This window comes from Thermobia domestica, chromosome 6 (assembly GCF_964235325.1).
Source record: "Thermobia domestica chromosome 6, izTheDome1.hap1.1, whole genome shotgun sequence".
NCBI lineage: Eukaryota > Metazoa > Arthropoda > Insecta > Zygentoma > Lepismatidae > Thermobia > Thermobia domestica.
In genome coordinates, this window is record NC_137459.1 from 197,693,377 (window position 1) to 197,719,062 (window position 25,686).

Genomic DNA, 25,686 nt, shown 5'->3' on the forward strand with positions numbered 1-25,686 from the left:
GGTGTCCGAATTCTTGCGAAAAACTGAGTATCTTACAAGCTGTTCAACTTAGAGAGCTTAAATTCAGTATATAACTCTTTACTAAAAATAAACAGAACGTGTCCTGGCATTCACCCACCATGACCCACTCTGACCCACCACCAACTATAAACAACTCTGAACCATTGTGACCAACTCCGACCCACTAAAATACATCGTCATTAAGTTTGATCCATTATCCACGCCATCCTCTCTACTGACTTAAGAGGTTATATTTGTAATAAACCAATTTTTTCCAGTAGTTAGCTCCTCTAAAAACTCATAGCCTGCATCTCAAAAGCCAAGCAGTAAGTCCTATTGCCATTGTTACAACTGGAAATATCAAAATCCAAAAGAGCCTGAACTTCTTTCTTCATTACAACCAAATGGAAAAAAGAAGAAAAATGGAGATCTTGAAAGTAAAACGTAGACAAAGTTGCCAGTGTTCAGAAAATGCTATCTAGAAGGCACTGAGCAGAATGGGTTGGTGGGTCAATGGGTCAGTGTGAGTCACAGTGATGGTGTTTCGCAGTGGGTCACGCCTTGCTGACCTACGATCCACTGACCCACTCATAAATCTTGACCCATTTAACCCACCGACCAACTCAATCTCTGATTTTACATTTAGTATATCATTTAAAAGACGAAACATACATCTACACAATTTTTTCTCGATTGCGAAGGCTAGCTTGATACATATACTAGTTGAGATGGTAATTTCTTCTTAAGGTGAGAAATTGATATGATTAAAGAGCCCATCTTGAAGTGGTTACAAACTACATTCCTAAGTTATTAGAAACGCTTTCGCGACCCCAGGAAACTATTACTTCGACAAATATTTAAGTAAGTTTTTACATTTTATTAATCATATCTCCAAGCCCCTCATCCTGTAAAAATGGGGATGAATTTGGATATAACGCCATTGAGTGCCTCACTACTCATCTCAACGACCAAGAAAACAATGGATAACACTCTACAATCAGTCATTTTACACTATTTTTACATGTCACTCTTCCCAACTTCAATCCCTTGAGGTATATGAATTCCACAATATTTTTTCCTTAGATTGAAAGTAATATGTCTCCCATGTTAGGTAAAAGTTGCTCCAGACATTCCGGAGTTTCGCTGGAATATACACGTATACATACATCAAAACATTTAGAGCTGTGTGAGCAATGCTTTTGATGTTGCTCCTGTAAATTCAAAATCCAGGAGGCATAGTCGCCCATACCAAAACGTGGCATTAAATGACATTGTGTTTGTAACAGTGTCACGAACTCAAACTATGGATTTGACACTAATCTCAGTCACTTGAGACATTTTATTTTTCATCCCTTATCGCCTGCCATAATAATGGGTTTTGAATCAATTGAATTGATTTTGAGTTTAACGTCCCGTCAGCAGTGAGGCTATATGAGACGTAGACCTACTAATTAACGCGAACTACATGAGCTCTCGCTGGGGGCCGAATCTGGGTCTCCCACGCCGAAAGCGTGTACGCTATATGCTTAACCACAAAGGAGCTTTACGATGAGAGTTAAATTTGGACTTTAACGCTTTCGGAGTTGTAATTATTAATTTCTGCAACAACGAGAACTATGGATTCGACACTAATATCGATCGCTTTTACTTTATATATATTGGCGGAGAGAAAGGGACCACATCCATATACAAAAGCCTTGCAGATTATTGAACTGAAATCCTTTGGAAAGAAATCCTATTCTGCCTTCTTTCTCGAGTATAAATAAGTCTCTTAGACATGACTTCGTGTTCGTAAATTTCCTGTTTACATAGTTTTGGGGATCGGGAGTTTTGTGTCTGTAACGAAGATTGGAGTTTGTATAATAATTTCTGTTTATACCCGAATAGTCTCTTTACCTTTCAGAAAGCGTAAATCACTTGTTGTAATGAGAAAATTCAGAAGTAACTTCCGATGACAAATAGCTCCAAATAAATACACTACATAATTTATTCATTGCGATGATATTATTTTCTTAATTTGTATTTAACATTCACATATATCATAGAATACCAACGTACTGTGAACACCTGTTATATTTTAAACATAATAATCAGTATGTTCTGCAATGATTGTATGTTATATATATACAACTGACGTATTTTAATGTAATTATTTTATATGATTTTTCATGCATTGCAGAAAATAGAATTTCATAAAATATATTGCCTCAGATGGGAATCGAACCCTCGACCTTACGATTTGAAATCCAACGGCGTACCACTGAGCTAACACAAGCGCTACTCGAATAATACTTCTAGCGATATATAGCAGTATTTAAGATAATAATTACATTCATATCCACTGCAAACGCTGTTTTTGTTCTACTTTGACTTTTATTTTAGTACTCAGGAGAGAATTATGTTCTATGTCTTAACTTTCACCATTCTTTTACATATGGAAAGATTCGTTTACGTATCTAAATATTCCATTAAGTATGGAGGGCAAAATGACAAACAAGCATGTGCTGGCATTAATACAGTTTCGAAATATTGTATCATTAAGTATTTCAATCAATGTTGCTTTTTTATATATAATTGGTAACAAGTCTTATTATATTTAAAAGAAGAAAAACACATCTGCAAGATTTTTCCCGATTGCAAAGGTTGGCTTCGAGGTTCGAACCTGGTTTACTTTTTCCCGAAGATACCCGAAGTTGGACTTAGAAAATTTTTGCCTCGAAACAGCAATAAAGAATGCGCTCAACCTTTTTGAGACAAGGTGTACATAAACAGCCCTTGCCTATCTGTGCCAGGTACCAAAATGAAGCAATCAAATTTCATGCCAGAGCTACATTCATTATATGAGCATAGTTTCTTGAAGTGAATTTCACTGTTATAATTCTGATAACGTGACACCTTTCAAGAATAAGTATACTAATATGGTTTTCCATGAGCTTCACTTACATCACGTGACATCTAGCACTCGGATTATCCTATGTGGGCGAAGTAGAAATGACTCCTAAGTTATTCTGTACAATTCATGGCAGTTCAGAACATGCCGTACTAATTAAATATTACAAAAATAATTGAATAGTCAATATTATATATATATATATGGTGTTTCAAAACAACACCAACAACATTTGGGAGGTGATTCCTGACACCAAGATAAGACACAAAGTATAGACCATTCTGGATGGACAAATACTTCCTTTCGAAGTTATAGGCTACCGAAAACTTGAACTTTAAAAGTCCATAGCTCCAAAACTATGGGACCTACCGTAGTCGGTTCAAGACTTCACTTAGGAACTAGTATGTGCCCTATCCAAATATCCAAGTTTCACAATCCTGTGGTACTTCCGCAACAATTTTTATGGAGGTAGTTGGAGAGTACTTCAAATTATATGCCCATAATCAAACTCCCTCTATAAAAATTGTTTCGTGAGTACCTTAAGATTCTGAAATATATATTTTTGGATAGCCAACATATTAGTTCCTAAGTGAAGTCTTGACCCGAGTACGGTAGGTCCCATAGTTTTGAAGCTATGGATCTACAAATTTCAAATTTTCATGTTTTCGGCAGCCTATAACTCTGAAAGGAAGCATTTGTGCACCCAGATTGGTCTATACTTTTTGCCTTATCTTGGTGTCAGGAATCACCTCCCAAACGTTGTTGGTGTTGTTTTGAAACAGCCTGTATATGTATATATATTAATATAAAGGTGGAGCGAAAACAATCAGATTTTCGAGTATCGAATTCTAATACGGCTCAAAAGTTCGTATTCATGTGCTAATCAACGGAAAAATAACGAAAAAAATCGGACTTTGAATCTTCAGTTCGCGCAAACGGCCTAAAGTTTAAAAAAAATTACAAAAACACCAAAATTTACTAAATATCATATTTTCGAGTATCGAATTCTAATAGGGTTCAAAAGTTACGTATTCCCGTGCTAACCAATGAAAAATAACAAAAAAAAATCACACTTTGGATCTTCAGTTCGCGGAAAGGGGCTAAAGTTTTAAAAAAAATACAAGAAAACACCAAAATTTACCTTTACGCAAGAAACTTACAGATTACTTTTCTTTTTCATTTCTATAGCGTCTAAGTACCTAATTCATTTTGGTTGTGTGAGATCATGTTTGTTAATTCGTTAGTGTGAGTGATTTTATACATTTTATTTTCATGGTTTTGTAGCTCTTCGCCCATTTCTCAACGGTATTTTTTAATTAAATGGCCCAAAACTCACCTCGAGGAGGTGGCTGCAATTTGACTTCCACCCACACCCTACCAACCCAACCTACCATTAGTGTGTGCTAAATTATGTTGATTTAGTCAAGGATCTTGTCTTAAATCCAGATTTTTTAAAGAAAATTTTGGCATTGCTTTAATGTAGCCATTCTGTTCCCTTGTCCGCACACTTTTCTTGCAAACTCTGAGACAAGTTTGACACATCTTTCAAATTCCTGAGTATGGCATGGAAAATTTAAGAAGTCAAACTCATGAGCAGACTTGTCATGCATAAGTGATAAGATGCTGCTGTTTCTGCTGTCAAGCTTTCGAGCACTGGAGGGGACGACAGCTTACATTTTCCCCAATCTGTCAGCTCACTGCAGTCCGTGGAATCAAAATTTATTGAAGGTGCCATAAACGTTCTAACAGATTTCCCCTTCTGATTTCAATTTCTTGAGTCTAGCACTTTCCTGTAATCCAACTCTCGAACTTTTTTTTTTTCTGTTCTCGGGATGACAGAAGAAAGCGTTTCTCTCAATCACAAGATCGATGATTCTTCTTTCTTGTTTGCCAAACGTCTCGTTGTTTGAACTACCTTCAAAATATGTTTAGGTCCATATTTCCCTGACTGATATCACTATATCCAACCAGACAGGGCGTATGTATTTATAATGTAGTTTACAAGCACTTTGAGTTCGTTGTAATGATTTGTTTGAGAAACGTACAACCGTAAGACCCGGTTTACACGTCAGCCATTGGGAGTGACTCAGAGGTCCAAGATCTCGTAGTCACATCTGGAGCACATTGCTGCCTGAATTGCTCTGTTAGAACTTTTATGGCACCTCCAATAAATTTTGATGCCACGGACTAGAGTGAGCTGAAAGATCGGAGAAAATGTAAGCTGTCGTCCCCTACAGTGCTCGAAAGCTTGACAGCAGAAACAACATCTTATCACTTATGCATGACAAGTCTGCCCATGAGTTTGACTTCATACATTTTCCATCATACTCAGGAAGTTGAAAGATATGTCAAACTTGTCACAGAGTCTGCAAGAAAAGTGTGCGGACAAGGAAACAGAATGGCTACATTAAAGCAATTTTGCTCTCAAGACTCAAGTCAAAATTTTATTTATAAAATCTGAATTTAAGACAACGTCCTTGACTAAATCAACATAATTTAGCACAGCGTAATTGGGAGGATAGTTGGTGCAACTCAAATTGCAGCCACCTCCTCGTGATGAGTTCTGGGCCATTTCATTAATAATAATAATAAAAAAAAAAAGTTGACAAATGGCGAAGAGCTGCAAAATAATTATGAAAGTAAAATGTATAAAATCACTCACAATAACGAATTATTAACAAACATTCCCTCACACAAATAAAATAAAGTACTTAGACGCTACAGAAATGAAAAAAAAAAAGTAATTATATATTTCTTTCATAAAGGTATATTTTGGTGCTTTTGGACATTTTTTTTTTTTTTTTTTAAATTTAGTCCCTTTCCGCGAACTGAAAATTCAAAGTGTGATTTTGTCGTTATTTTTCCGTTGATTAGCACACGAATACGCAACTTTTGAGCCCTATTAGAATTCGATACTCGAAAATTTGATTGTTTTCGTTCCACCCTAATGATATAAACTGTTTTGTAAAACACTAAATTTGAATTTAAGGGATCTTGGAAGAAAGAGTAATAATCTTGTATTTAAATAAATGTAAGCATTTTATAATTCTCCCAGTTTGAATTCAAAGGATGTGGTTTTAATGTACAAGTTGTTCTCCCAAATATTCGTCCCGCTGTAGACCATACGTTAAAATCGTGGTTATTTTTTTCTTTTTCTTTGGAGTTTAATCACCAACCATCTTACAGTCAACACCATATTTACGTAACTATTCAAGGGCTTTGTTATATTCAACGTTGTATTAATTCAAATCATTGAGTAGGAAGCAATAGCACCAGTAGTACTATTAGTCAGGCAGTCAAGCGGTAATCCAGATACCAACATCTATTAATGTATTTATTATTAAAAATTAGCGCAACGCGAAGACTAAGAAGTTTGCTTTTTGTTATTAAGATACCAAAAAATCAATAGCGGAAATCTTACCGCAATTATTCCTGATAATTTGATTTGCTACACTGTCTGGTGCGCATTACGGAGAGCAACGCATCGTTATAACTACAAAAATTCAGGTTAGGGTCAGAACGGAAGTGACGACAGATAGCAGTACGTCAGGTAGAAAATGTTATTTATTCTAGTGTGTGTGAGCGTGTTCAAGCCTTTAGAGCAGGAAGAACAAGCTAGGCGTATGCAGAAATGAAATGTGGCGGATGGCAAAGATTTCATATGCATATTTTATATACCATATTATATATATATATATATATATATAGATAGATAGATAGATAGATATAAATTTCTGTACAGTAGTATGAGTTTACATTAGTTCCACAGGACATCCACTTAGTTTTTCTTTTTCAATTTGGTCACAATGATCTTTAGATGTGTCAAATTATGCGTAAATATTTGAAAGAAGAATAAATAAAACAACTGCAATGGTAGTTTTCTTTGTACCAAGTATTAACGAAGCAGTGTCACTTTAAGCTTTGAACGATATCAGTGATTACAAGAAATAAACATTATTTTATATCTGGGATTATGCTTTGTTGACATATCTACAACTTATTTAAAATTATTCCTTATATTTAATTTACGTAGAAGCGAATCTGCAGCTTTCTCAACTCCATGTCATGACATTTGCCAAAATGCCGTGTGACTCCGGAGGAACTTGATTCACATACATCTACTATAGAAACAGAGATAATCTCTGCGCCACTTTGACATTCAATTCTTAGACAATATACGAGTTATTATGTTGAAAGGGATTCTTCAAGATGTAACTGAAAAATAACTATCGCAGAAGGACTGGTGATGTGATTTGCACTCAACCTTTCATTTTGTCCCAGATTAAATGGAATCGGGGGGGGGGGACTGCTCAGTGGTAGCGCGTTCACCTTCGGTGCTTGGGGTCCCTGGTTCGATCCCAGCTCGCGCCGTGTGGACTTTGTGAACAAACACCGTGCTCGTGGATTTTCTCGGGGCTCTCCCGTTTCCTCATTCCACTCATTTCTCACCAACACCGTCTCTTTTAGCCTAACCGACATAACCGTGGGAAGTAAAACTCAAAAGATTTCATTTCATTTAAATGGAATCGGTTTGAATTACAACCGAATTCCTTAGCCCTGAGATAGCAGATCAAGAAAAGTTTCCTTTTTCCCAAATATATCAACCTGAAGTGTGAACTGCACTGACAAAAAACAGCCGTGAGAGTTTCAATCTTATGGATATCATTATTACTATAGAGCTTCTATAGCATTGATTGCTGGGCAATTAAGATCGTGCGGCACAAATACTTCTAACAAAGGTATAGTAAATAATATGGGATAGTTTCCGCTGTAAATGTACTTCATATGGTACTATGGACGCAGATATGTTTTCAACATTGGTGAAACGGGCAAGGGCGTTCGCATAATCTACTTTTTTTTTAAAAAAAAAAAAAAGAAAAAGAAAAAAAAGAAAAAAGCGATGGTTAAGATATTTAAAAAGTTGAAAAACAATGTTGTGGAGGATCAGAGGAGCAGGGCTGTCTTCAACATTTGTATTTAATTTTCAGAAATGTGGAATAAAAAAGAAATGTTTAGTGTTTTAGCTCTTAAATAACATACAAATACATATGTATTTTTTCTGGTATATATTTCACAAACGAAAGAGAAAGCAGCCTCCTCCCCCAGTACTAAACAACGCTAAGTACAAGTTCTCGAGGAAAAAAAAAATAGTGCATGAATATGAGGTGTACAATTTTCACATTTCAAGGAATAAAGTTAGCAAATCCCCTGAAACAAAACCGTAAATACCCCACTGTCCTAGTAAGGCAATCTCTGATCAATCCCAGAACACCCCTTTTAGCCGAATTCTAAGAAGGATGGTCATACATTGGCAACCGTTCATTGACCGAGGGGTAGGCCCTGGTAGGGGTGGGTGTCAGTGTTGTCGGATTTCCCGTGTTGCTGTGTGTGATATGACTTTTGACCATTAACCTTAATGCATTCACGCAGCCTTTGCGGAAATCCGATCACAATGACCGGAGACGTTGCCACGGGTTGTGAATTCACTTTATTTTGGTGTCTTCGTAGTTATGGAGAGGTGATGTGCCAAGTTTTTTTTATCTACATTGCTTTTACATTAGTTTGTGGTGGTGTTTAACATTTTGTTTCGTAGTTTTGTTGTGTTTAGTTGTTATTCTTGATTTTTCAATTTGCGAATAAATTGCAATGGCTTCAAATTCTCCTCAGTGCTATAAACAGCACCGGAAACAAGGTAAACCTCTCGCTACACGAGAGAAAAGAATGTTGTTAAATGTGTATACATACTTTCGTAATCAGGGGGAAAAGGAGGACATAGAAACTGTTAGAGAGACTTTGAGAAAAACATCTGAAGCAGTTCTCATTTCTCCCTCCACTATTATGAACCTGAAGCGGGAATTTTTTGAGTAATAATGGTCAAGTGTCCATTCCTAGGAAGAAGAGACCGAATGAGAGGAAAGTGACTTGGCTACAGAAGTATGATACCTTTACACAAAGCAGCAATACGGCGCAAAATTCACATGTATAGAAAAAACGAACTCCCTACTTTAGCGAAAATTCAGCTCGTTATAAATGAAGATAGTGACTTACCGAAGTTTCTACTCTTCGAAAATTCATCATTGATATTGGGTTTAAATTTATAAAACGTGGCCACAAATCGTTGTTGATTGATAGAGAAGACTAGCATGGAGGCATAGGTATCTGAGACAAATAAGAACTTATAGAGCTGACGGCAGAACTATTGTTTATACAGACGAATCGTAGGCGAATGCCAAGATAACCAAATCAAAAGCTTGGAAAGACATCAATTAAAACGGCAGAACAAGCGTGGAAGGAGGGGCTAATTCCAGGTCTCAAACTGCCGTCGGGGAAGGGAGATCATACTGCATGCAATGTCCGAAAGCGGCCTAATTTCTGGTGCTGCCAAATTGTTCCACGGCAAAAAACAGGTGACTAGCACGGCGAATTGGATGCTACTGCGTACGAAAAGTACTTCAAAGAAACCTTACTGCCTAATTTTCTCCCCAATTCTGTTATTGTAATGGATAATGCACCAACGCATTCCGTGAAAGTTGAAAAAGTTCCTAGAAAATCATATTCAAAAAAAGTAATCGTCCAGTGGTTAGAAAGTAGGGAATTACGTGTGATCCGATCTGGAACAAATTTGAAGTAATTGAAGAACTGAATAAGACATTGCAAAACATGGAGGTACCATATAAAATTGACATTTTAGCAAAGGAAGCTGTTCACGAAGTGCTACGGCTGCCCCCTTATCATTGCGAACTTTCCGCCATAGAGATGGTTTGGAGCAAAATTAAAGGATACGTAGCAGGGGAAAATCAAAATCTTACTAGTTTGTGTGTTACAGAGACATTACTTAGGAAGGGCGTGGAAAGGGTTACAGCTGAAGACTGCAGAAATTACAGAAAACACGTAAAAAATGTTGAAAAGGAAATGTGAGAAGCAGACGGTCTTATCAAAATAATACACAAGATATTAATAAATCTCGAGAGTGACATGTCAACTAGTTCTGAAGGAGGATGATTATGACATTTGGGAGGGAGCAAGTGATAATGCAGTGGACGAAGGAATGGAAGACGAAGAGGACATCGGAGTTAGTCATCTACAAGATTGACCTTGCATAATAAGTTTTTCGACGAATTTATTTCTCTCATTTCATTTCCATTAATTTGCTTTACTTTCTCACAGTATGCAATTAAATTATGAAATTGATAGTTCACGTTAGATGACTCACTACGAAACTAATGTTACAGTGTGAACATAATATTATTTGACTTTTTTTAATTTTTTTTTTTTTAAGTATCTGAAAACAAAACAATGAAACTATTTTCTTTTCTTCCTTCCTTTTTTCCTGCCTGTTCAGTGTGCGACATTGGAACTCCTTGGTCCATTCCCTCGCGTTAAGCAGCGGCAACGCTGCACTTCGCTTCCCCTCACTTCCGCTTTATTCCGAACTAAAGGTGAATTTTAGAATAAGCACCAAGAACTCGAGTCTAAGAATTGAAACAGAGAAATTTGACCTAGCATACTTTCCTTACTTGGTGTTACATAAGCTTTGTCTTTGTAAGCGGCCTGCAATAATCCTGCGTATGATTGTTTCCTCTTAAAATATATTAGAGTTTTTGGGAAGAGAATATGTTGTCTAACCTCTGTAAAACAGTAACGGAGAAGTAAACTACTTTATTGTTTGTTAATAATGAACATTTTACTTGAAAATAAAAGGTCGTTGCTATATCGCAACTTATAAAGTGAACAAAAACTTTAGAGGCGGCCACTGACAACTACTTAAGGTATCAAATACGTAATACGTCGGTAATTAATTCACAAATTGCTTAGCGGCTACCTCAAGAATACTACCTCATTACTAATGTTATAGCTCATCTGATTTTCCAATATCAGATCGATTTCAATTTCTTTCAATAGCGACAAAGAGAACAATAAGAAATGTATTGTAAATTAAAACACAAATTGATAATTAAACATAGCTTTTTATTGAAATTTTAAAGCTATTTAATTCAACAAAATCCATAATAAAAATAATTTTAAACAGTTGGTTCGTTGGCTTCATAGAACATAGGTACAGTTTCATTTATTCCAGGGTATACCAAAATAAAATGTTCCAAAAAATTTACCCTCCAGCAATTTTAATTCTTTCTCAGTTTTTGATAAAATCAATTACCTGCATATTATATAATTACTGAAAGGCAATTACGTTCCAAATCCACACATCTGTATTCCAATAACAATTATTTATTAGCATTCATATATATACACACACTATTCCATGCTATGCTTTCACATATTCAATCCATTTTCTGAAATGTAAATTAAAATATTCAGGAGGAAAGAAATTAATGTTTCGATTTTTTACTAGTACATGTAACCCTATGAAGATCCTTGGTAACCATATTTCAACTTTTCCCTGGATAATAGTTCTCACTTTCAGAACAAACTACGTGGGTTTTGAAATTACGGCAATAGAAACGGGTACGCATTTAGTATTCACCCATCAATGCATAGCCAATAACTTTTTTATCGGGTTGTTTTCCTGAACTGTATAACCGAATTTAAAACTATTGCGTATCAGATCTCAATTATTTGAATCTGCTTTTATTCTCCCCCTTTTTTTGTTATGCCCATGTACAAGCATTATCATCATCATCGATGCCAACCCTCTTATTTATTCTTAATTTTTTCATGTTCTATTTTATGGTATTCACATTACCACCATCGATCTTTCCATTGACGTTTACATCGATTCAGCCCGTAATCCATTTATTATTTACGAAACAACTTTGAAAACAATAATACTGAAATATATATGGTACAGTACTTGGGTCTTTAGATACTCAATCTGAACATACCCTCAAAATGATACTGTAGTATAACAATCGTAAAAATAGATGTCTATCAATATATGCCATTTTATCTGTCGTGCTATTGTCCCAGAGAACCTGATATCAAATCCATCTAGTATCTAAGCCAAAACTAGTTTATTTAATCTTATTTCAAAGACACAAGCACCATTAATAATTTTCCTAACTTGAACACTCATCTATTTTTATATATAAATGATCCAAATTCATACCCAAGTAAAGAATTTAAACACAAGTACCGAATTTTTATATAATCACTTGAAGCATAATACTGATAATCCGGAAAAGTTTCTACATTGATCCAGGTCACGATCAAAGATCTTACACCAGTTTCTTTTTTTTCTTTTTTTTTTTTTCTTTTTTACACAGAATTATGGACACTATACGATGGAGTACAAACCATTTGATACAATACGAACAAGCACACATGCGAATGAAATTTCTTGATACAACAATACATTAATAAGTTTAATTCATCCATTCAATGTTTGATATGTTAATGCATTAAATGAAAATCTAAACATACCACAACTATCTACAATAACATATGAATTGTTTTCGGTTTGTTTTACATACATTCATTTGACAATTTTGTCTTTCAATACATGAAGAACAGACTATTGCAATGTTTTGCTATATAAACAACAATGTAAGTACATATATATATGTGTGTATATATAATCCTTATGTACATTCTTACATTCATTCACTTACTCATTTTCATAATATTGATGATGTTCTTAGATTCTTACATAGAAATTTCACTGAAAATAGCTATTAAATACAGTTTTTGTCATATGCTGTATGAGTTACTTGTATATCAAAAGAACCTTCTTGAAAAATGTTAGTCACATCAAAAGTAATCTCTAAACTGCTCACTTTATATACCACAGAGATGTCTGTTTATGACAAAAAGGTATATTTTATATGCACCCTTTCTTAGTTTCATACTGTTTACATTTTAGTTACATTGTTTAAGGACGGAATTAAAGGAACTAACAATAGAGCACAGAGCACATGTGCAACGACAAAATTATATAGGAATATGTACACTTATTTTATTTTGCTCTCTCAGTAAGTCAGCTACTGTACATCAAATAAATAAAATAAAGAAGAAATTATAGTTAATACTAAAAGGAGTATTGAACAAACCGAAACAGCACTCAGTGAGTAAAAATATGAGGAAAGAGGGAAAAAAAAGAACAGCATGAGTAGGTAATATAGATTATATTTTAATTTGAGAAACTTTCTTATTTCTTTGAATGAATTACTAGCAAAATAAAATGTCCAAAAGAAGTAGATTCTATATCAAACCTAATTCAAAGAATTCAGAATAGACATTTTTTTTTTTTTTTACGACCATTTGTAAATATGTACAGATTATTAGAACAGTATTGTTTCATGCACGAAACAATACATATTTTTCTGCCTTATGCAACGCCCTTGAACTTGTAACAGCCAATACATAAGCAGTACTACAGGAAAGGAGGTCTCCTACTATAGACAGCATACTATATTCCCAAATTGAGTTACTTCAGTACTTACTATCTGTTATCAAAGCTTCGTGTCACAGAAACAAAATCTTTCATTTGGTTTAAGCTCTATTAAAGCATATTTTTGTTTACCACTCGTTGTCAAACATATCTATAAATTTCAACTCTTAACCAGGGTTTATTATATCCTATTGTACATTGTTCGATGATCTCTTCTACACTCATTCTATTCAGATAATGAATGAATAGTTGTGTGGCAATATCTCTTTGACTTTGATAATTTATATCCTAAAAGCTTATAAATACATCTGAAGAAAAGCTATTATATGAATGTATATTAAAAATTATCGTTGTTGCACCGAAGCATGACTGCGACTAAATAAATCGCTTACGTTAAACAAAATATGTTGTTCAACAATGTACTATACAGTTAAGGTAAACCAGAATTGCACAAATATTATACCAATTATAACCACTGAAAAAAAGAAAAACAACAACTACATATGGCTGCAACTTTACAAACGTAAGTTTCAGCAGTTTATGTGAAACTTATATTCATCTTACAGTTTAATACGGAATTGTTCAAGATTTACTAATAATTACTGGTAACATGATGCCAATATATTCCCAACGTACACATGAGTTTTAGTTCTCATGCTGGATGTATGAAATAAAACCTGTCCTAAATAGTAGTTTACAATCAACCACCGAAATATAGTTACACAAACTAATTTACTCTTTTCCTTTTATATAAATAAAAAAAAAAGTCCAACAAATACAGTAATAATTATTTTTTCTATTAAGTCCTTTACGCTTTCGAGATTAGTTTCATCTTCAAAAGTAATACAATAAAAATATTTCTCTACTGGTTTCAAACACTATACATGGCAAATACAATATTAAATTCCCACTGTAATTAGTGTTCTATTATCATAAAGGTAACATACAAAACCATTTTGAAGAAAGAAAAAAAAAAAAAAAGTTATGCTAGATCTAGTGCAATAAAAGACGAAGCTTGTTTTAAGGGAACTTAACATATCTGAAAAATCAGTAGTAATGAGGATTAATGTTATTACCTCTAAAGTATTTATTGAAGGAAATCATAAAGGTATGGAGATCTACCATAAAGTTTAAACATGGACTATGGATTAAATTCTTGAAATTTTTAACAAGACATTTGTTAAGTTGGAAGAATTGACGGAAATAAACTATTTTTAAAAATTATGTATGTCTTCACTGGTAAATTTGTACGCACTAAAACGCACAATCTACAAAACACAGTTAGTAGCACGAAAATTGTTCAACGAAACTTATGCTGATGACAATATTAATCCATAATGCATATGTTCTCAACTATTAGAGTTTCTTTTTCGAAAACCCCTTGAGGGATTTTATGAAATGTGACCCTAAAAACAGAGATAACACATGCAAGAAGGTGTAATTCGCCATCGCCATAAAAGTACATTGAATAATTCTGAGACTACCGTAATATTTGTTAATCTGTGTTGAACAACTGATCATTTTTTTTTTTTTAATAATCACAGCTTTCCCTCTTAATTGCCCACTGGTTTTAAATACGCTTTGTTATTCTTAATTTATTTACACATTAATTCTAGTACAATAATTACCGGGCACGCAGAAGTACAATAATTAGTACAATAATTATCGTAATTACAGTACGATAGGAAGTTACTGGTATCAAGCTATAACAATTTTATTTAAAAAAAGAAAATAAAGCTCAAATTTCAGTAAATCAGTTAAGTTTCAATAACGAGGCAAAAATTACACTTCTAAGGAAATCATTTAGACAGTATTCTCTACGGGTATAAGAAATATCATTTTTAATACTTATAGTAACATCCCAAGTAACACAGACGGTTCGGTCAACTTGAAAATAACGTTGGCTCAACCTTTGTACTACTTATGATATACTGCACATGAAACTACAATACGCATTCTAAATGTATACGTTTTACGATATTGGAATAATAATGGTTGCTTCGAAGGAAGTATGATTTAAGGAACCATTTTACCTCCCTCATAAACAGAAGCATCCTTACGATTATGTAATGTAAGATAGAACGTCACACATTAAATATGAAGCTGAATGAGTGTCACTGGTCTTTTTCAGTTGCGTTCACTTAGTGGTCACTGTTTTGCTGGATCATATTCTCCCACTGATCAATCAATGGACTTCTCTTCCGCACTCCTTTAGTTGCCAGCTGTAAATCGGAGAAATTAAAACAGATGACATTAGCAAATACTTGTTTAGTTTATTGAATGCAAAAGGTGTTTGACATGTACGAAAGAAAATTATTTTTGTTCATATCTAATCCTGACTTGATACTTCAGTACGTAGTTCACAAACTACACTTGGAAGCAACTTTTCAATGTACAAACTGAGAATCATCCCATAACCTATGTAACAAATTTAACGCTTTCTTCTGTTTGTTCGGTTTCCTTCCCTGAAGTATGTTTTCCTTGCAAATTTTTACTTTGGATTTGCTGTATCATTCACTTTTTTTTTTTTCCCTCCTGAAATATTGAAATCCTCCGACACGGCAAACCTTGCAAGTACTTTAGAACTTTTCTTAAATTCTACTGATTTTCCCTGTTCTACTGTTTATTAAGAATCATATAGTTGTCATGCTACAAAAATGCTAAGGAAAACCTGGAATCCTTTATATATATATCTGTTCAACAATTGTCACTTTTATCCCCTTTATTAACACACGATATAATTGAAACCTAGATAATATTTCAAAGTGACTGTTTTTGATTTGGACTGCCTTCTATAGTCACCTGAACTATCCCTTATCAGGTTCCAACAGTAATGTGCTAATAATATTTGTGTGTTTACCCTGGTATATTTTCTTTAACGTAGATATATCCCAATGAAAGAGTTCACCATTCTTACTAACTTTTGCGGAGTATGTGCTGAAGAAATCAAAGTGATTGACAAGGAAGTGAAGTTTTAAAGACAACTTGCACCACATCCGTATGTAACTTTCTATCAAACTGTAGAGGCTCTTTGTGGTTTGAGTCCATTTTCCCCCGAAAGTCGTCTGCGACTACTTAAAATAATGTCAAATTGAACTTCCTTCTACTAGATGACTACCGAAATGGCATCCTTCCTAACACTTCTAACTAGGACCAATGCAAATTCCCTTCTTTTAACTTTGCAGCGCTGATTTATGGGAATTCTTATTCCAGGCAATTGATACGACACTCTCCTGGGGGAGGAGGAGGAGGAAGATATATATAGGTTATCTTTTGACTTAATAACTCTTGAACCACCCGACCGACCTCGATGAAATTTTTAACATAGACGAGGTTCGGGCTTGGCATGGTTTTCATTATTTCACTTTGACGGTGCAACTTAGGGGAGGGGGGAGATATTTTAAAATGATCGAAAATGGTCGATATTAGGATCGAATCTATAGTTTTCGAGGTCGCTAAGGTGAACAGTGACACTTCCGATGCTGTTTAAGTCCAAACTCAGCCTCCATTTCTCTTTATGTACAGTATCAAACTTATTCTTCAAGTGCGAAGAACGGATATTCTGCTAGTAAATAAATAATATCTGATCTCGGTACATTAATGTATTTTCTAAGCCTGTGTATATACACACACATGGATGGACATCCGAAAGAATTTTTACGGAATTATGCCCCATGAAACGTGTTAATTCCGTTGAAATCTAATTCAATTTTAGGGAGCACGGTTGCTGAAGTAGCAGAACACTCAAATCTGGAGCGAGGAGTCTCTGGTTCGATCATCGCCGTGCGAGATGTACTACGTTGTGTCCATGGCTTTCTCAGGGTTCTCCCTTTTCCTCCCACATTCTCACTACACCAATTATTTCGAAATCGTTCACTTTAATTAACCCTCAGTCTCCTCTAGCCTATAGGGCATATCCATGGGACAGAAAATAAAGATTTTATTTCATTCTTTCGAACTAGATTTTTTTTTAAATCAAAAAATTCACTTTATTCCTATTGTCAGTCGAAAGTGAAAATGCTTATTCGGTCTTGTTCAAAAGATCTTCGAAAACTGTGCACGAAGACTACTTATGCACTTTCGAAGACTATTTATCTGCATCCTTCTCGTATTTTTTCCTCGGGTGAAGAAAAATCTCAATTGACCAAAATGTATTTCATTTGTTTCATTTAATTCTATTTATGGATAAGAATGGAAAGCTTGTCAAAGGTAGGTGGATAATTTGATTTTTCTTTATTGTTAAAGAAGGTTTTATAAGAGGAAATTAGTTATTAAATTACTTGAAGCCAAGTAATAGTGTGTTTTTGCATGCTCAGGTTGGTGAACACTAAAAACATGTCCGCCATTCGTTTTTACTGTGAATAGAACTGCTAGTTTAGTGCAGTACAGACAGCCAAAAGTAAGAATGTTTCAGCGTACTTCACTATAACTCCGGCAGAAAGATTCTATATATAAATACTTTTCTTTTGACTTCCAAATTATTCTATGCATCAATGCATGTGTCAGAAGTCTTCTAAAACGGCTTTGTCTGTCCTTCCGTTTGTCGACAAGTATCAGAGCAAAAACAGTAAGAGATATAGAGATGTGGTTTCTTGCAATCGATTCAGCGTACCAGGGATAAGTTTCATCTCCTCCGCTATCTTTCTACTCAAATCGGAAGTGGTTCAAATTAGCCATTTCCAGTTTCAACATTTATCGGCATAGAACAAAAATTGTAATAGCAGCAAGAAGTTTCCTGCATTAGATTCAGTGTTTCAAGAGAGCATATCGTCACAGCTCGCAATACTACCAAAACCAGAAGTGCTTGAAATTTACTACTACTTCCGGTCTGAATACTGATTTTTATAGAGCAAAACAGTAAGATTTATCGAAATGTAGACTTTGCAATTGATTCATCATCCAAAGAATAGGTTTCACCTTCCCTGTTAACCTTCTATTTAAAATGGACGTGGTCCAATTTGACTTATTTCCGGTTTCAGCATGTATCGGCACAGAAAAATATTAAATAGCGACAAGCGGATTTCTGCAAACGGTTCAAGGTCCCAAGAGAACACACCAACAGAACCTGCTAGACTATTAAAACGTGAAGCACAGCATAGCTTGAAATTTACATCTACTTCCGGTTTCAATACTGATTTCAGTAGACCCAAAACGGTGAGATATCGACATGAGGTTCTTTGCAATCGATTCAGCTTTCCAAGAGTATCTAAATTCTATCTCTTCCCTTTATCATCTATTCAATACGGAAGTAGTTTAAATTAATCCTTAAAATGATAAGCCTTTTGTAACCACAATATGATGAGGTGAGTCCATTGGGCCAACTTGTTTTTCCTGTACCATTTTGAATTTTAGGCCTATTTTTGCGTAACAAACTTTCCACATGCATCAAGGACTGCATGTTTATTACCTTCAATTCTTCCATTATAGTAAACAAAAACTACACGAGAGACAAAAAGTGTTCATCTAGAATAGTGTCAGTTGACTCATGTTATCAGTTTGTGCGAAATTTTTTGCAAATATTATATATATATATATATAAAAATAACTGATCCAATTAATACAATTAATCCGTAGTTCCATTCAATATATGCTAGTGGGACGGTGGCATCCATTGTGCTTATAGTAAACTACTGAAATTGATTTACTTTTCCGAGATGTATCCAATGGACTCGCCTTATCATTTTAAGGGTTAAGGATTTTCGGTTTCAGCCTTTGTCGTGATAAAAAGAAAACAATAAGTCATAGCGAGTAATGTCTTTCTGATATGGATTCAGCGTCCGAGGAACAGGTTTCATCTTTGAACCTATAAATTTATTGCAACCAGCAGTTATACGTAGATGTATTACTTTGAGTATTGAATTCCCATAGTTTTTGTAGTTTCACATTGTGAAACGAAACTTTTTTTTTTTTTTTTTTTTTTAATGTATAGAGCCAATGGACATCTTATTCCCCTTCTCCTGAGCATTTGACTTATGCTTGGGAATCCTATAAAATAAGTCACGGAAAGTGTTTCTTTCAGAAGTAAATAAATTTTTATAGAGCTATAAAAGTTTCCTGAATCATCAACAACTTGACGAAAGATCAAAAAGTAAAGAAAACATCCAAATAGTAAAAGCAGCTTACAAGGTCTAAGCACTATCTCATTCGAATGTTTCCAAGCATGGTTTCACTATGGCCTGGAAGACACAGATAACATTAGAACTGGCCGTCTACTGAAAGTATATATGAAAAGAACGTTAACATTATTCGACAATTGATGTTTCAAAACAGCCTCCCGCTAGAAGACGTGAACGTCATAACAATCAGAAAGGCTCTAGTTAAAATATTACAAAAATAAAGGTATGTTTATGATTTGTTCCACACACTGATTCCACAACAGAAGCATTGAATTGAAGCTTTCCAAGATTTTATAACGATTGCATCTGCAATGAAACTTTGTGCTTTGCATTCGATCCAATCACATAGCATCTATTCGCTGCAAGAGTCTGAAAAATTACGAAAACATCACATCTCATGTAAAAACTACCTGCGGTAGTTTGCTTTGATTGCAGGTCGTAATCTACAAATAGTTTATTCTGGAGGATGATTAGTAATTTCAACATTTTAGAAAGACGTATGGGACATGTGAGACATGTAAAGCATTCCACGTGATAGACTGCATATGCCTGAATCTAATGATTAGTTCCTTTTACACAATTACCCTTATCACAACGCAATCATTATAAAGGAATTTGGTGGGCGAGGAAAGAAAAAATCTTTCAGTTTTACGTCCCACGTTTATGTCGGCTAGCCTAAAGGAGACTGTGATTATGAGAAATTAACGAAACGGTAGAATGAAGAAAGTGGGAGGGAACGGGAGAACTCCAAGAAACCCACGCATATGGTGTGACCAAGAAAAGAGTACTGGTAACTACCTGATCTTCCGGATTATTCGTCAGATTGCCTCACATGATTTTTTGATATATATAAAGTATTCAATTTTGGACATACTGAAAGCAAGTGAATATAGTGATGAGTGAATTAGACTAAAAATCAGTTAAATGAAACTAGGTAGAAGCTGATAAAATGAGCACTATTCTCTGACCGCCTAGATACGATTTGCAGAATTTTGTAGTATCTAATCAGTGTTGAATGATTTGTTAGCATTTTTGTATCGTTGTGGCATGAGATAAGTAAATACCAACGTGTGACGTCTCTTAACGAGTTGCATTATCTTCCACGATAACAGTACGTCGTCACGTAGCCAACTTAATGATCAAACTGAACTCCCACAATTTCGTTAGGAGGTGCTGGTTTATCAAACCTACCATCATAATTTGTCTTCATTAGGTTTCAATGTGTTTAGAGAATCTAGGAAGAGTTTGAAAAGGAACCGAAGTAGTTCAGAAGAGGGGTAGTATAGAATCTATTATCATAGCAATGAGAATTCTTGAATATATACATCCATCACTCAATATCAAAGTGACGTAAAATTATCCTACCAGTGATTGAAAGCATAAATATGAGTACATTTCTTTCTTTTCACAGGCTTCTGCCGAACTTCATTTTACTGACTCTCCTATTTTAAAGGCAAACATCTGCAAAAGCATCTGAAAGCTGTATTACTGAGATTTTTTTTAAAAAATAAATAAATAAATAAATATATATATAAATAAAATATTAAAAAAATAAACAAACATGCCAGAGACAAAACTGAGTAGGCACGCTGTGTACGTCTGCACACCACAAAAAATGCACTACCTATCCAGATATAGTGTTTCTTTCAGACAAGATTTGATTTGATTTTTTTGAGTTTAACGTCCCGTTCAGCAGCGAGGCTATATGAGACGTGGACCTACTGATTAACGTGGAATCCGAACCACATGAGCTCCCGCCGGGAATCGAACCCGGGCCTCCCACGCCAAAGGCGCGTACGCTAACCGCTTAGCCACGGAGGAGCTCTTCTTTCAGACAAGAGTCTATGATTGTGAATGCGTACATATAAAACGAAAATATTTCAATATTGTTACCTTTATAAAGGGTTTCTCCTCTTCCTTATGAAATCATAAAATACTTCAATTAATTCGTACTGTTTTTAATGTATTATACTTATGTGCTCAACTCAAATATTTATTTATTTTAAAAAATGATGTTTACTTCTATAGCTAACAAGGGACGACTTCCTGAATTTCTTCAAACTGATTTCTTTTAATTAATTAATTTATTTATTTATTATATTATTATTATTATTATTATTATTGGGATCACATAGAATCCCGATATAGCACGAATTCATGATTAAATAAGACGGAATGCAACCAAAGTATGGAAGTAGTCTGTTTTTGAAACTAAAACCGATTGATTCTGATGATTAATAGCTAGGGAAAGACATTCAATCCATTTAATATATTTTTTTGCCATCTTACAGAGTAATATCTTATCTAAAAAGATAAAGAACTTTGAATTTGCTAGAACGATAAAAATATATGTTGGCAATATATTAACAATGCTACAGTAATTTATCAGATAGTAAGTGTGTAATTAATTTGTTTATAAAAACTGTACCTGTTCTTGGGACGAGTCTGTTTCATTCATAGAAGATGAATCATCACAGTCAAAGAGGTTAGGGTTAGAACAAGTGCTCCTAAGTGATGTTGAGTTCTCCATTTCTCCAATAAGACTGGAGTTTTCTTCGTCAACTAAAGAAAATATATTAGGTTGGGATTGAGCAAACAAATGAGCTCGCTGAAGCCTGAAAGAAGAAAAAAAGATATTCAACTAATGCTCAAACAAAATTCTTTTTTCATAATTTCATCAAAAAGGGTGAGAAAATAATATATGTAAAGGTCCACAAGTTTTATTTTATTTTATTTTTGTTTAAAATAACATATTGCAGGGCAAGTCATTAAATAGGTTACAAACTACTGTCGAAGACACGAATTAGGAGTGCACATTCTTAAATTCTCAACAAGAAGTAAGCACCATTCTACTTTGGCAATACACCATCAAAATTTATACTGTGCTAGTAGAATGTTATTAGAGCAGCAGCTAGCTGTAGTACGTTTTCAGTGAACAGAAGGTCTTCCCACCAAAGAAACCCATAAGAAAATGTATGGAGAGAAGTGTTTGCGTCGACAAACAGTGCTTAACTAGGTCGCTAAATTCATCGTTGTATTTGTTAGCTGAAGTGTCGAACAGTGACTTAGACGTCAAGTGAAGATAGAGATCACAGGCGGGTGAAGGATAGGTGAGTATCGACTGACTTCATTACATCTGAAGTTGAGTGTTCAGACGGATTAGTCTACATCAAGGTGCGCACACTACCGGAGATTCTTATATAATATATATATATATATATATATATATATATATATATATATATATATATGAGAGAGAGAGAGAGAGAGAGAGAGAGAGAGAGAGAGAGAGAGAGAGAGAGTGTGTGTGCGCGTGCGCACGATGGATATTCAGCCATTGGAATAAAGAACTGAAGAGCATTCTAATGGGCTTATTCTTGGAACACCTATCAGCATACTGAGAAAAGTTCTTAACACGATCGTTAGGGGATAGTTACGGGAAATATGGATGTATCATTGTCATCCTGAAATGAAGGGTACGTCAGTGCAGTGGAAACATCAATCTTCATCGGCAGAAAGCAAATAATGATTTCGACGCCCGCTAGGAAAGAGATGATAACCATGTTCTGAAATCGACAGGGCATGTTATTTGTCCGTTCCCAGAGACAAGGAGAGAATGATTGCTGCATCATACTATGATATTCTGATGCATCCTTGGGTTGCAAATCACAGAAAACGTCCGACACTGCTGAATTGAAGGGTGCTGTTCCATCAAGACAACGCCAGGCCTCATATAGTCCAAGCAATTTAAGAACGTCTTACGGAATTCGGGAGAGAACTTAAACAGTCGAGAGCAGACGAAAAGGTATTTTCATCTCTCTTTGGTTTCCTGAAAATCCGCCTTAAGTGGTAGACATTTTGCGGACGACGCAAAATGGTAGGAAGGTGTACGCAGAATGGACGAAGATGACTGCGCCAACCCACAGACCTTTACACAGCAGGCATTGGAGGTGGTAATCGCTCACATATCGATCATACAATTGTGTCAATGTAGGTGGAGGTTAAGTAGAAAAATAAAACTAGTTGCTCTTTAAATATAAAATAGTTCTCTTTTTCCCTGGAGTCGGTGGCGTGATACTGCAATCTAGTTCTCTTACAGGCAAGATTATTTAGTGGGTAACGGCTTAAACTGTAATTTGCATGACTGTGTGCACTTGCCAACTACACCGGATTCAAGCTCCAGTTATGGTTGGAAGCCCGCGTTAAAAACAAACGCCGTTCTTCATTATGTCAAATGTTGCATAAGGAGGCAAATGTTCTACTTTCTTTTTTTTTTCTTTTTTCTTGTAGCCATTTGTAACTAATTTACTGACATCATTACATTTTGTGAGTTCAAGAAGACTGATAATAAATGAAACAATGATTATGAAAGAATTCATAGAAAATTCATCAATCACAAGCTTACGTGATCTGGAACGTTATCACCACAACTCATGATAAAATAAAAATAAAAGTAAAAAAAAATAAAAAATAAAAAAAAATAAAGCATTTCCTACTTAGTTAATCTGTTTAAAGATGTCGACATCTTAAGCTTCCTTACTAACAACATATTTTCATTTCTCTCGATACGCTATGTCCATAGGGATTCTTCCTCTCGTCTCTCTCTCTTTATGGTCTCCTCTCTTCATCATTAGCTTAAAGTTTTCGCAATTAATTCAGATTTATTTCGTAACATTCCTCCTTCATGAAACAAAACATAACATATTAACTGAATTCTTATTATTTGTTGGTTCTACTTTTGCCTAGCGACTAAAGACAATGCATCAAAAATTACAACCAGTTAGTTTATTTTCCTTTTATTGTTTACTGCTGGAATACAGTTAGCCATAAAGAATGTTTGTGATGATTTATAACTTCGTTCTTTAAATTTAATTTAAACTTCTAAAGTAAACTAACTTATAATGAGGTAAAAAGAATTTCTTCCAGCCTACTCAAAACTACGATAATATGATTATTAACTCTATCAAAAAATCCAGTGTATTGACTGTAGGAAAATCTTTCATGGTGCTTGTGTGGATCTTAATGAAGAAGATGTTAAGTTTTTACGAACTTCCGATAAAGGGTGGAGGTGTGAGGGTTGTAGTAAGGTAAGGCGTAAAAGTATGAGTGGTGATTCTACCCAAGACATCAATAACTGTCCATCTTCAAAAGAAATTTATGAGTTACTCCTATCTATTAGGGAGGAAGTAAACACACTTAAAATATCAAATAAAAATGTAGAAAGTCAATTAGGTAAATCGTTGGATTTAGCCCATGAAAAACTTGATGAAAATTCCAAACTCCTAAAAAATCAAAATGAATCTCTAAAAAAATGTATGGAAACAATTGACGATCTTCGTAATGAGAACTTGCGTTTGCAAAAGCAAATTGATAAATACACAATTGGATGATCTGGACCAGTACAGTAGAAGAAACTCTCTGGAAATTCATGGTATTCCAGAACAGCCGAATGAAAACACATTTACGATTGTTGAATCAGTGGGGCGTGTGCTTGGGATGGAAATTAATAATAGTATGATAGATACATGTCACAGATTGAAAACAAATCAACCTATTCCCAGAATTGTTGTGAAATTTATAAGGAGAGTGGATAGAGACATGGTTATACAAAAACGTAAAGTTAAGCGTAACTTAAACTGTAAGGATTTAGGTTATACCGTTGGTGGACCCGTGTATATTAATCCGAGTCTTTCGTTAAATAGAAGAATTGTATTTTCCGAAGCTAGGAAAATTAAGAAAAAAAAAAACTTTGCATTTGTTTGGGTTGATTGGGCAGGAAATGTAAAACTGAGGAAGAAAGAAAATGATACATATGTGTATACGTTAAAATCTATTGATGAAGTTACAAACTTAGCTTAAAATGGTATATAATCAATGTGTAATAACATAATTTCAGTTTATTATCAGAATGTAAGAGGTCTGAATACCAAAATAGACGAAATATATACGAGTATTCTTTCCTCAAATTACAGTGTAATCATGCTAACGGAAACCTGGTTATCTGAAAATGTATATGACGCAGAAATTATTGACAACAGATATTTAGTGTTTAGGAACGATCGGAGCTGCAGGAAGGGTGGTGGGTCAATGATAGCGATAAAGTCTTTTTCTGTTACAGAGTTTCATGTAACTATTAAAGATGTTCAAACCGTATGTATTAAGGCAAATATTGGTACAATTCGGCTTTTAATAATTTGTGTGTATTTCCCGCCGAAATTCAAAATTGAGATATATAGCTCGTTCTTTGCCAGGGTTAATGAAATAGTAGATACTTTAACATCCTGTAGAATATTAATTGTTGGTGATTTTAATATTCCAACTATAATAGATTC

General features: G+C 34.6%; 1 protein-coding gene across 3 annotated transcripts in view; it reads right to left on the reverse strand.

The window, feature by feature from the left end:
• Window positions 1–12,075: 12,075 nt before the first annotated feature.
• The window catches only part of LOC145688392 (uncharacterized), a 242,273-nt gene continuing 228,662 nt past the window's right edge, over window positions 12,076–25,686 (reverse strand). For all 3 annotated transcript variants that reach the window (XM_081762564.1, XM_081762567.1, XM_081762565.1), the window contains exons 8-9: window positions 21,783–21,969; window positions 12,076–15,460 (exon numbers count right to left, since the gene is read on the reverse strand). In XM_081762564.1, the coding sequence (XP_081618690.1) occupies window positions 15,380–15,460; window positions 21,783–21,969 (268 nt within the window). In that variant the 3' untranslated portion in view covers window positions 12,076–15,379. The remainder of the gene's footprint in view (window positions 15,461–21,782; window positions 21,970–25,686) is intronic.